Genomic DNA, 13457 nt, shown 5'->3' on the forward strand with positions numbered 1-13457 from the left:
ATATTATGCAGCCAAAATATCAATACAAAAACCAAACAATATTTTGTGTGCAGCCTCACACTTTCGAAAGAGAAGTGTCCCAAATGATCATTGGTTTTGGTAATTCACAATTTGTGTACATATTATAGAATTATGTAATATTTGAATGACCATGAGAACTGTGGAGTATGGAATCAAGTTCATTCCTTATTTTCAAATTCTATTTTCCTGCATTTATGAAAACTTTTTATAAGCAGCTTTCAACCTTTTTTCCAGTGGGAAAAAAACCTATCCTTTCACTCTGCAAACTCTAAGTTTCACATAAAGTCACTATGAATAGTAGCTGCTTAACCAGTTACCTTTCAAGAAAGAGTAGACCAAATAGTAGCATAAATTATTCTTTACTATAGCAAGTTAAATGTAATATGTCATACCAGCTTTACAGTATGTTTTGTAAAATAAATAAACTGTCCTTTGGTCTATAAAATGTAAACAAGAAGCATTTTTAACATTTGTAAAAATGCGTACAATGTAAATTGTTAAAAAAATATTAAAATCAAGCTAAAAAGGTTTACCGGTTATTAAAGTTGGTACAATAAGTAAGGTTCCGGCACCCCAGTTGACATGGTTCTCTTACATCTGCTAGGCATGTTAGCATTGGTGACTCTGATGGGCTGTATTCACATTCATTATCGAACTTTTGCCAGTTCTGAGTATTTCCCCAGCTGGTGCTGTATAATTTTGTACACAGCTCCCTGAAATTATAAATATTGTTAAAGCAAACAAATTAATTTTGAACGACAATCTTTTCTTTTTCAATTGTGTAATTGTCCACTATGAATCTATGCATAAAATGTTTTCCAATATATCTTCAGTTTTTTCTTCTGAATTTTATTAAATTAACAGATCTAAGGACTAATGCTTGTATAGCTGGCAATTCCTAGACAATACCTAGGACAAAATTGTCTCTAGAGTGCAGAATGAACTCTACAGACAGTAATTGGGTAGAGAGCTTTATAGAGTATTGGGTGATAAGCAATTAAATTTGCTTCTTTTTCTGTACAGCCAGCGCTAGTTTTTCTGAGGTGCTTTATATTGTAGGCATTTACATTGAAATGTAAGACCACCTCCTGAAACACATTGATTTGTGTTGGAATTCTAATGACAGACAATGTGGAGCCTTATCTTTCCCTATTTGAGTTAATGGCCACACGTGAAGGACTGCCTGAGGTGGACTGGGCAGATGTACTGGCCCCTTTCTTAATGGGTGAGTCCCAGCAAGCATATTTTGATCTGGCCCCTGAAACCGCATGCGTTTACACGCAGTTGAAAGCAGAGATTTTGGCCAGAATGGGGGTGACTGTTACTTTAAGGGCAAGCCGGGTCCATGCCTGGCGCTATGACCAGGCCAAGCCTGCCCGCGCACAGTTGTTTGCCCTGCTGCACCTCCTGAAGGACTGGTTACAGCCGGAGAAACTTTCCCCACAGCAGCTCGTGGAGCGGGTTGCCCTGGACCGCTTTGTGCATGGCCTCCCCAAGGGACTGTATCGTTGGGTGACCCAGACAGAACCCCAAACCCTGGATGAGATGGCTACAGCAGTAAAGCGATACACCTGTGCTGGGGGTTTGTCTGGGGAACCTGCACCAATCAGAGAGGCGCGCCCTGGGACAAGGATGTCCACAGACATACACACTGTGCTCGGGTGCGGGCTATTCATAATAAAGGCAGCGCGGCATGTAACCCCCCCGGGAACTTGCCCCTGGAAAGAGGACCCCGTGCATGCGTTGTTGGAGCTGCCATCAACTGGGTTATCTGGCGGCCCAGTGTCCAAAGCGAGAGGAGCCAATGGAGTGGGACGTGAGCCGGAGCCGCTCCCTGTATGCCTAAGCAGCTTGTGTGTCCACCATCAAAAAACCGCATGAGGGAGTGGTGCACGTTAATGGGAGGGAGGTTGTTGCCCTCCTTGACTCTGGAAGTGTCGTAACCCTGCTTAGAACAGACAAACTGCAGGGAAAGCTGATCCCTAAAGAATATGTGGGGGTGATTTATGTGCATGGTGATGTCAAAGACTACCCTGTAGCTCTTGTAACCCATATATTTATTAATTTTTCACACACATCTGTATGTATATTATTCATGTTAAATAAAGCCATGCACAACAACTGCCTCAAAGTGTTAAACCAGGGGTAGCCAAACTCTGGCCCTCCCAGCTGTGGTGGAACTACAAATCCCATGAGGCATTGCAAGATTCTCACAGCCACAGGCATGATTCCCGGAGAGAGATGCATCATGGGATTTGTAGTTTCACCACAGCTGGAGGGCCGGAGTTTGGCTACCCCTGTGTTAAACTGTCATTTGGATATATGACATTTTTACGAAGGCTGATTTATTATGGTAGTAGATAATGTTCTATTAGTAAACTGATTGTTTACTTCTGTGGGGGGAGGGGACTTATTGGAATCCATATAATCATACAACCTTATCAATACATAATAAAGAAATGTTGGCAGAAACTGATGGGTGAATCCAATTGGATTTATAGGGAAATATTTTGATTGCATATCCAGTAGGGAATTACACAGCAAATCCGAATAATTATTTTGCTTCTGGGGACCGGAGCAATTTTGTCATTTTTGCTATGTGCTTGTTTAACCATCATTTCCATCTTCCTCATGCATTACCACCTAGAGGTGCTCGAAATGAAAATTTCAAAACCGAAACGAAGTGCTATTTTCGGACGATCTGTTTCGGCGGCCGATATATCGCGCATCCCTAATTACACCTACACATATTCATACGGTTTTTTAAAGGACAAAATGGGCTTTAATTTGATGTGACATATGCATATATAAATTCTTATTTTTTTGCATTGCAAAGAGAATGAAAAAAAACAAAGACATTTTTAACAGCTTTGGCAATAAGAATGTGTGCAAAATAAGTGTAGCTAACATAAAGTAATTCATAATTAATTATATTTTTTTGTCCTGATGTATAGGGTATATCATACGTCTGGGATTTCAGTTTATTTTGGGATTTATATGTCACGAAATATAAGGAGTGAAATACAATTTTAGTGTGGAACAATTTTAGAATGTGGTATGTTTTTCTCCTATCTTTAATAGCCTCCTCAGCACTATATTTTCTTATAATTGTTTTTATTAAACATATTTTTTTTAATTATCCACAGCAGCTGTGCAAAAAACCCACAGGTAGCCTTTCCAAAAATATTATATACAAAATGCTCAGCGCTAAAAACAATATCCTAATAAAACATGGGAAGTGGTTTATGTATATCAAAAAAATGTTCCAAAACTCATAGACTTTAATTGGTAACACCAAAAATATGGCAGCTACTAATGCTTTCAATTGCCTTGATACCTGTTATGCCATACAGGAAGGACTTATTTTAGGTAATTGTAAAGAAACATATTTGATAACCATCCTCAATATGGTGGATGCCATTCATAGTTATTGGGCATAGCGGCCCAATTCCACTTTTATGGGGCATTGTCTGTGGGGCAAATCTGCTACCTTTTATCCTACTGCATTTATTGCTTAATTTTTCTTTTTACAATAGATGAATTAATAATGACCTTTAAAACCTCTTTAAAGCAAAGCTGTAATGAGAAATATATGTAGGCTGAACTTCCACCAAAAATACAAGTCGGATGGCTGTCTCTAGTTTTAGTGCTGTAACATACTCACCTTTCCTTCGCTCCAGTCTCTGTCCGTGGCTCCGCCCCCTCACATGAGGCGTCATCACGGTCCTTCCTCATACCTGGCTTAGGGGCCAGAATCAATTGCTTGGTGTCAGTTCAATGTGTGGACGCCGTGCGATACTTACCGCCACCTCGTCCTGTGACCGCTCCACACCCCTACTGAAGTCTTCCTTTCCTGGGCTGACAAGTGCTGCTGCTCTCCTCAGCCATCCTCACTCTGTCAGACGCTGGCTGCCTTGAGCTGCTCACACACCATACAATTTATCTGCAGATATTCTGTGGTCATATGGAAAAGGTGCAACAGATTCCTCCATCTACACTTAACTGTGTGGATGGAGTAATCTCCACCTGGGCCAATCTGTTGCACTTTTTCCATCTGACCAGAGAAAATCTGCAGATAAATTGTAAGGTGTATGGGCACCTTTTACTAGCATCTTTCATTCCCAGAAGCTTCCCAGCTGATCCTGTGTATACAAAAGGACATGAACTGATCAAGAAGGATCAGATCAAAAGGCAGTACAATGAGGATCGGAATGCCGTGTTTAAGTATAAAAATATAAAGTTTATTACAATGCAATAAAAAATATTGGGTCACTATACTACACACCTTCTATCCATCACCAGGTAACCCTACTCCAAACTCATTTAAAAATTGGTCAAGCAATCAGTACACTCATTCCAATACCATGCACACTGAGGCCAGCTGCTCAATCTTGCCAGCTGCTCAGCGCTGTTTGAATTTTTTTGACCGGAATGGTTTAACCTGACATGCAGGTGGAATCACAGCTTGAATTTTTTTCACCGGAATGGTTTAACCTGACATGCAGGTGGAATCACAGCTTGCTGTGATTCCACCTGCATGTCAGGTTAAACCATTCCGGTCAAAAAAAATTCAAACAGCGCTGTTTGTGAGCAGAGCAGATTGCAATTTGAAAACCTGCATGTCAGGTTAAACCATTCCGGTCAAAAAAATTCAAGCTGTGATTCCACCTGCATGTCAGGTTAAACCATTCCGGTGAAAATAATTCAAACCGCGCTGTTTGTGAGCAGAGCAGATTGCAATTTGCAAATCACTGAGACCATCTTGGATTACAAGGAAGATTGACAACAAATCTTGGATGCAGAAAAGAAGTCTTCTCCGGGAATAATAGCTATCCAAGGTAAGAAGTGGTGAAGCTCCCGGTTCCATAGAGCCACACCAACTGGGACTAGTATGGCACCTGTAAGTATCTTTACTTTATTGGATTCATACACTGTATGTCTGAATAATCCTCCTATGGGTGTCTAAACCCCGGGTGACACCCCGTACCCAGTTTGGAAGGACTATATCCACAAGACACCAGTGCCTGATGAGGTAATTGGTATTCTTTGAACTTGCATCATACTTACAGAGGCGGCCGCAAATGAAACAATTATTTACCACCAACTCTATGCTTCGTTTTCGACTTTATGAGTTTAAACATCAGCGGCTGAGTTCTAAGAAACAGCAATCTCCTTATAACCTATTGATACATTATTTCTTATTTGAGTAACACATTCTGGATTTATATCTTCAGCGCTGTTTTTTGCTCTTATTTTGAGCTGTACCGGTACCACAAGATTGAGCAGCTGGCCTCAGTGTGCATGGTATTGGAATGAGTGTACTGATTGCTTGACCAATTTTTAAATGAGTTTGGAGTAGGGTTACCTGGTGATGGATAGAAGGTGTAGTATAGTGACCCAATATTTTTTATTGCATTGTGATAAACTTTATATTATTATACTCAAACATGGCATTCCGATCCTCATTGTATTGCCTTTTGATCTGATCCCTCTTGATCAGTTCATGTCCTTTTGTATAAGTTATACATAGTCGAGGTTCGTTTGAAAGCCAATAGTTCAAGTAGTTCTCACCCGCGATCAGGGTTAATTTACTATTATTGGGTTTGGACTCTGGGTATAACTTAGTTTTTTTCTGATCCTGTGTATACTCTCCTTTGCTGCAGACAGATCCATATGCACTAATCATCCTCACCTGAGCAGCTGACAGCTGTTTCTCTCTCTCTCTCTCTCTGCTATACGGATTGACTCAGCATTCATCTCTACCATCCTCCTGTGTTCATCTAAGGCTGGGCACACACCTTACAACCATCGCAAGACTTACAGGACTGCTTAACCCTCCACACTGCAGACTGATCTTATATCCTTAAAGGCACAGGACACCTCTCACCAATAGACCCTTTCCTGAACTGTTTCTGCTTCAAGGGATCTGATTCAGAATCCTGATCTACAGCTATCAGCTGTCACCATGAGAAGCACACCGTGCAACTAACCGCAAATATCATCTGAATAATCTAACATACGGTTTTACGCTAATGATGTCTGTATGACGGAATATAGATGCATAGGACTTTTAGTTACAACCGTTTGAACTACTTTCGAAGATAATTGCTTACCACATATTATATGGGAGGAACCCTTCTAATACTTCTAATACTTTCTCATACTCTGCTAAAATATGGATATATGTTAATCGTGTCTGTATAAGGGAATACAGTTACATACACTTTCATTTACAACAGCATTAAACTAACTTTGAAGATAACTGCTTATCGCCCATTATAAGGGAAGAACGCTGCTAATCCGCAGTTGAGATCCTTCGCAATATTGTGAGTTCATTGATTCATTACTCTTATTTGCTTTGCCAGTGTTACAGGGGGACAACTCAGGGTTAACCTCATCAGACTGATTAGATGACAATAATCAAGGTTCAACATGTGGAAAAATCTGTTTTGCTGACTACAACTCAAAGCTCATCACTCCACATTGAAATGTGGAGTGATGAGCTTTGAGTTGCAGTCAGCAAAATAGATTCACATTTCAATGACGGCATGATTACCCTTGCTCTAACTGGTCATAATCCTAGTAGGCAAAACACACTGGGGGGAATGTATCAAAACTGGAGCAGACAGAATCTGGAGCTGTTGCCCATGGCAACCAATCAGCCTCTCTCTTCAGTTTGCTCAGGTAAGATTTGACAGAGAAGCTGATTGGTTGCAGTGCAAATGTGCTCCAGATTTTGTCTGCTCCAGTTTTGATAACTCCCCCAGTGTGTATGGCTACCCTAAGCCCTAATATACATATATACAGAACGTTGAATTTATTCATACAATTTTTCACAATGAGCCTGCATAAATTCAAATTGTTATCACTTACCTACATTTTGATGAATTTGCTTTTGAACAACAATGCAGTTTAGCTCCATCAACTCCAGTAGAGGGTGGAGGAGCAATTGTGACGCCAGGATAAGCTGACCTTGAACTCTCTAGAAAGCATTGCCATAATGGATCCTGTGGCAGAGGCATGGTTTTACAAGCTGCGATTAAGTTATCAACAATCTCAATTTCTGTTCTTTTAGTCATTAGAATTCTTTTGCAAGCTGTTTGACAAGCATGATCCTCAGCTCTGTCACAGCAGTACAGACCTATAAAGCAAAAACAAAATGAATGTGAGAGAATATATGCAATGCACTACATGTACATTGTAGCAGATATTAACCCCTTCATGACTGAGCTTGTTTTAGTTCCTGTTCACTGACACACTTTTCAAATTTTTGCTGTGCGATTCTTTCACGTCAGTAATACACTTTTTGCACCTACACATATTATTTTTTGGAGGACAGATAGAGCTATATATTATATCACAGATGTGTACCTAACACCGCTCTTAGGACGAGTAAAATATGAAAAAAAAAAAAAAATTTCCCCCAGTTTTGATTTGTAGTGTTTTTTTAAGAAAAACAGCACAGCTAAAAAAATGCATTTAAATACATTCATTTATTTGTCCTTTATTTGGAAAAACCTCCCATTCCTAGGATTTTAGAAATCATCTTTCATCTTGTCTGTACGCTTGTATGTGCCGCCATCGCTGTCCCGCCGCCGCCCCCTCTCCTGCACCCTCACCTTCAATCCCGGAATCCGCTGCCCCATCTGCAGCCCGGGACCGGCTTTGCTATTATATAGGGGGATTGTTATCCCCTATGTAATAGCAATAACATTAAGTGAAAAAAAATAAAAGTCACATTTAAAAAAAGTTTAAAAAAAACCCCAAAACCAAAGTCCCCCACGTATAAACGTAAATACACATCAGATGCGCCAGCGTGCATAAACATCGCCGCAAACGTTGGAGAGCAATAATTTTAGGACCATCAATCGCTTTTAAAGCATCGCCTATGGCCAATTATCGGTATTGTAGTTTGAGGTTTCGTGGCCGCGCGCAATTTTAAGGCTTGACATGTTTGGTGTCTTATTACCCGACGTGACCCCGTCTTTTATATTTTACCAATAATTTGGGTAATAATAAATGTTTTATCATTTTATATAGGGGAAATAGTTTTCCTTACTATAGTAAAAAATAAAAACCCCAGTGGTGATTAAATACCACCAAAAGAAAGCTCTAGCTGTCCCCAAAAAATGGTATAAAATTAATTTCAGTACAGCGTTGCATGACAAAATAAATGTCAGTCAAAGTGCCGCATCGCTGAATACTGAAAAATGGCCTGGACAGGAAGGGGGTTTAACACCGCGGACTTCAAGTTGTTAAGGACTTTTCCCCAAAATTCCTGCACCACTGGTTATGTCCACCCTATGTGGACCTTATGAGCCACGTTTTTGACACCCTTTCTAGTAGTTCTCCGAACATTGAGGAGTGTATTTTTTTAAAGATTCTATACTATCTCAAAAGCAGTTTATTTACCTCATAGCCATGCCTATTAAGGATACATGGGCTAGAGGTTTTTTCTTTTTTTGCTTTTGGTAGTAATGACAGCAAATTCTCCCTCCCGCTAAATTAGATAACTTGGTGGTTCAATTTAGAAACATAGAAAAATAAATAAATAAAAGTAATGGCAAAAAAAGTGGTGCATAGGGTTTGTCCCTTTTTATTTGACTTTTTTTTTTTTTTTTACTTTTGTGCCTTAATAAAGATCTATGTTTGTCCCAAGCATGTTTAAATTCACTTACTGTTGACTTTACTGTTGACTTGCGCACTACCTCTGCTGGAAGCCTATTCCAAGCATTAACTACTCTTTTGGTATTTGTAAGTTCCAGCATCCAATCAATCTTCAGTTTGTCTTTGAGCTCCCTTACTTTGCACATGTATTACCTTGAACCAGCTTCCCGTGTACCAATCCTTTCTGGTTTTCTCTACCACATCTCTGTGTTCTTCTTCATCTCCCCTCTGACTGGTGTGGGTTATTCTCTACACACGTTTGAGCTGGGTGAACCCTAGGGAATCCCACATCACTTGCTCACGTATGAGTTCACGTAACCTTCATGACACTGAACTTAATATTAAAAATACTGCCCTCCTAAACCTTATTTACACCCTTAATGTATATAAATATTCCAATAACATACCCCTTTTTCTTGTTTCCTCAAGTTCTGTTAACTACTACATTAAAGAATAGAAAACTGCACAACAGTGAGTTTGGTCGGTTTTGTTGAAATATAATCATTCAAGTGGGTTCAGGTCATCGACCAATTTCAAGGGTGTTGGTAATGTTCTCACAAAATCTTGGATCAGATTCCAAGAGTTAAATGGAGTTAACCATATCTCCAAAAATTGAATGAAATTGAGATACTAGAAATAACTGGTTAGATAAACTTTCAAAATGATTCTAATAATATATACACTGTGTTACAATTTTCAGTGTGTAAGACTAAATTAGACAATGTAATTGTCCATATAAATATTACAGGGTGCTAACCAAGTCTTCATGTACAGGGGATGCAACTCTGTCAGCAGAACTAAACGATAAGTAATTCATTGGTATTATTTGACAGTTTGCATGCCTTATATAGTTTTGCTACTGTATGCACAGTCTTTTTGATTAATAAGATCATTAACTCTTTCCAAGTCAAAATAAACAGGGCATGGATCCTCAGAGATCTATATTGCCTTGGGAGTATGGGTTATAAAAAGGAAATTTTTTTCTTGAAAACCAGTGTTCCCTAAACTATGACTAAGGACCGAAATTGGGTAGCAGAGGTGTCTTTGACGGGTTACCACAAGACTTTGTAGTAAATGTAGCATAGTTTGCAAATGCATGAAGTTAGTGCCAAGTGATAAAGCACACTTTTTAAAATTAGTTTCAAGGTATATTTTATTATGCAGGAAATGCATCACCGAGAGTGTTTGTTTGGGATAAAAATGTAATAATAATAATTTATGCAGGAGACACCGGTAACCAGTGGCGTCGCTACAGGGTGGCAAGGGGGGGCAATTGCCCCCCCCTAGGTTCTTCCTTGCCCCCCCGTGTGCCCCCCGCTAACAGTGGCGGATCGGGGTGACGTCACCCTGCTGCTTCAGTTCGACTCTGCTGCTTGTGTGATGCACAAGTCAGAGCGGCGGAGGGAGAGACCATTTTCTCAGGAGGGGAGTGCTGGAAATTGCCCAGTTCCCCCTCCCCCGAGAAAATAGCATCTCCCTCCGCCGCTCTGACTGGGCTGGCCGCATCGCACAAGCAGCAGGGTGCACAGGTCCCACGACGTCACTTGTATCCGCCCCATAGGCGGCTCCACTGCATGTAGTTAGCCGCGGAATTCGAAGTGACGTCCCTCTGGTCGGCTACCGAGGCTCACCGCTCTCCATCCTGAAAGAAAAAAAGAAAAATCTACTTACCTATCTTCCTGACTCCTGCCCTTTGGAGCTACACACTGACCTGCTCTCCAGCACCATCCCTTGTCTGAAATTACAGAAGTCTGCTTACTGCAAGTATACCTTTTTGAGTTGTCAAAGTTAACCCTTCACTGACATTGCTGGGATTGCTATTATTTGTAAGTGGTACAAGTACTGTTGCTATTGGAGTTTCATTTTGATGTCCACGGTGTTAACCCCCCTTCCTGTCCCAGCCATATTTGAGTATTTAGCGCTGCGGTATTTTGATTGACGTTTATTCTGTCATGCAACGCTGTACTGAAATAACTTTTATATCATTTTTTGGGGATAGATAGAGCTTTCTTTTGGTGGTATTTATTCACACTACGGGTTTGATTTTTAAAATTTTTTAATATATTAAGGAAAAATTACCGAAAAAAAAGAGAAAAAAAACGGTTTCCCCTAAATTAAATGATAAAACATTTATTACCCAGTTTTTTGCTAAAATATAAAAGACGGGGTCACGTTGGGTAAATAGACACTACACACGTCAAGCCTTAAAATTGCGCATGCGCGGGAAACCTCAAACACTACAATACCCAAAATTGGTCAAAGGCGACGCTTTAAAAGCTTTTACCGCTCATCCTAGTGCTATCAGTAATTGACGGCCCTAGAATGATTGCTCTCACTCCGACGTTCACGACGATATGCAACATGGGTAGCGCAATTGTCATTTTCGCACGCTGGCGCATCGAACGCATATTTACCTTTTTATATGTGTGTAAATGTGGGGGTGGGGGACTTAAAAATGTTTTAAAAAAAAAATATTTATATGTCACTTGTATTATTTTTTTTACTTTTTTTACACTTATTGTTATTGCTATCACATAGGGGGATAACACATATGAGGGATAACAATCTCCCTATGTGATAGCACAGGTACACTGACAGGTCCTCTTTATGGAGACATTAGGGGTCTCTAAGACCCCTAATGTCACCTGGGGACCCCAATGTCACCTGGGGACCCCAAAAGAAGCTGATGAAGCACAGATCTGCTTAATCAGCTTCTTCTCTCTGGCTATAGCAGCCAGAGGACTGACAGGTGAATGCCGAAGTGATATAATGCACATCACTTCTGCATTCAGACCTCGGAGGGAGATCAGCAAGGAGGACCTCCCTCCCATATTACCTCCTGATATCCTCCCGAGCCACAGATGGACTGGCGGAGCCCGGGATTGAAGGTGAGGGGTCAGGAGGAGGGGACGGCAGCGGCAGCACTCGAGGGGGGCACGCAAAGACAGCACATGCATACAATCGGCAGGCTATAGAGCCGCCGATCATATGTATATCAAACAGCCGTTAACGGCAACCCGCCAATGTGAGTCTGCTGTCTGTCCGTTTTTTCATAACGGGCGGACGGCAAGAGGTTAAAGGTCTAATGTTAGTCTTAGGCCTGGTTAACACCTGCACATTCTGAGGGTGACTGGCGATGTGCGTGATCGGCATGTGTCTGTGGAAACGCGCCAAGACGCACTTGCTGTGCCATTGATTTCTAAAGGCACCGCAAATGCGGCCAGCAAGTAGTGAGGTTTTCTGCTGCGTTTCCATGCATGCAAAAGCAGCAGAAAAATGCATCCTGTGCATCGCCAAAATAGTGGAGGAGCCATTTTGCTGTGTTTGCCACGCAGATAGCTTGGTAATATTCCCTTCGCACACCATACCGATGTACCCCAAAATCCAGCGAGTGCTGTAGCAACTGGTGGATGGCGCCACAATGTACGATCTAGTACGATCTGCTTCGGAATGTCTTATTTATTTGTATTCCTTTAGCATGACATGTGAATGCAAATGTGTATTCCTTTAGCATGCACATGTCATGCTAAAGGAATACAAATAAAAAAGACATTCCGAAGCAGAATGGTGTGCGGACAACATATCTTCTAGATGCCACGTAGATATGACCACTGAAATTAATGGAGCAGCGCGGCAAATGCATGTTCGCGGGACATGTAGGTGTGAACCAGGCCTTATTCTTTACTCGTAATTAGCTTGGGAGGGCCAATCAGAAAGTCGGGCCCTTTGTCCCTTTTCCACTGGGTGCACAGTAGTCAGGAAAAGTGATATTAAAGGATAATTTTTCCCCTCCCCCAATGTTAGTGTAAGAACTCGCTTTAAATCATGCCTCTTAATCCGATCATCTTCTTCTTTCCAGGGCCAATCATAAAGTCGGGCCCTTTGTCCCTTTTCCACTGGGTGCACAGTAGTCAGGAAAAGTGATATTAAAGGATAATTTTTCCCCTCCCCCAATGTTAGTGTAAGAACTCGCTTTAAATCATGCCTCTTAATCCGATCATCTTCTTCTTTCCTGTAGTTTTCAGCTGTCCCTCCAGTGCCGACTCCTCTGTCCTCCTCTTCTCTGATGTCCCATGGAGTCTGTGCGGCTGCACACTTCTCCAAATACTTACCTTGTGTCTCTCCTCCTCTCCCGGCCGAACATCTGAACTGCGCATGCGCCCGCCCCAAGATCTTTTGCGGACGCCCAAGAAATTTTCAGATGTTCGGGCGGGAGCGTGCCGTGGAGACACAGGTAAGTATGAACCCTTTGCAAAAGTTTTTTTTTTTTTTTATTGTTCTGCATATATCTACTGCTTGCTAGCAGTAGATATATGCAAACAAAAAGTGAGGGTTTGATAACTCTTTAACCACTTGCCGTCCGCCCGTTGTAAAAAAAACGGACGGACGGCACTGCTGTATTGGCGGGTTGCCGTCGCCAGACGGCATTTTTTTTCTGCGGGCACGCACGGGCAGAAAAGACCCGACCAATGCAAACAACCGTTACCGGGTGTTAAACATATAGACGATCGGCGGCTCCATAGCCCGCCGATCGTCTATATGTGCTCGTTTTTCGCCCCTCCCCGCCAGACACCTCACCTGCAATCCCGGGATCCGCTGCCCCATCTGCGGCCCGGGACCGGCTCGTAGGGCGTCAGGAGGAAGAGGGAGAGAGATCAGCTCCTTGCTGTCTCCCTCCGGGCTGTGAATGCAGAAGTGATGTGTATTACATCACTTCCGCATTCACCTGTCAGTCATCTGGCTGCTATAGCCAGAGAGAAGAAGCTGAT

The 13457-nt window shown here is 41.6% G+C and overlaps 1 protein-coding gene across 1 annotated transcript in view; it reads right to left on the reverse strand.

Moving 5' to 3' along the window:
• Window positions 1-550: 550 nt before the first annotated feature.
• Window positions 551-13457, reverse strand: part of LOC108802831 (reversion-inducing cysteine-rich protein with Kazal motifs-like) — a gene marked incomplete at its 5' end in the record, with an annotated part of 41297 nt that continues 28390 nt past the window's right edge. The window contains 2 exons of the mRNA XM_018574684.1: window positions 551-734; window positions 6895-7162. Of these exons, the coding sequence (XP_018430186.1) occupies window positions 551-734; window positions 6895-7162 (452 nt within the window). The remainder of the gene's footprint in view (window positions 735-6894; window positions 7163-13457) is intronic.

The sequence above is a fragment of the Nanorana parkeri genome, unplaced genomic scaffold, assembly GCF_000935625.1.
Source record: "Nanorana parkeri isolate BGI_ZX_2015 unplaced genomic scaffold, ASM93562v1 scaffold3161, whole genome shotgun sequence".
Lineage (NCBI taxonomy): Eukaryota > Metazoa > Chordata > Amphibia > Anura > Dicroglossidae > Nanorana > Nanorana parkeri.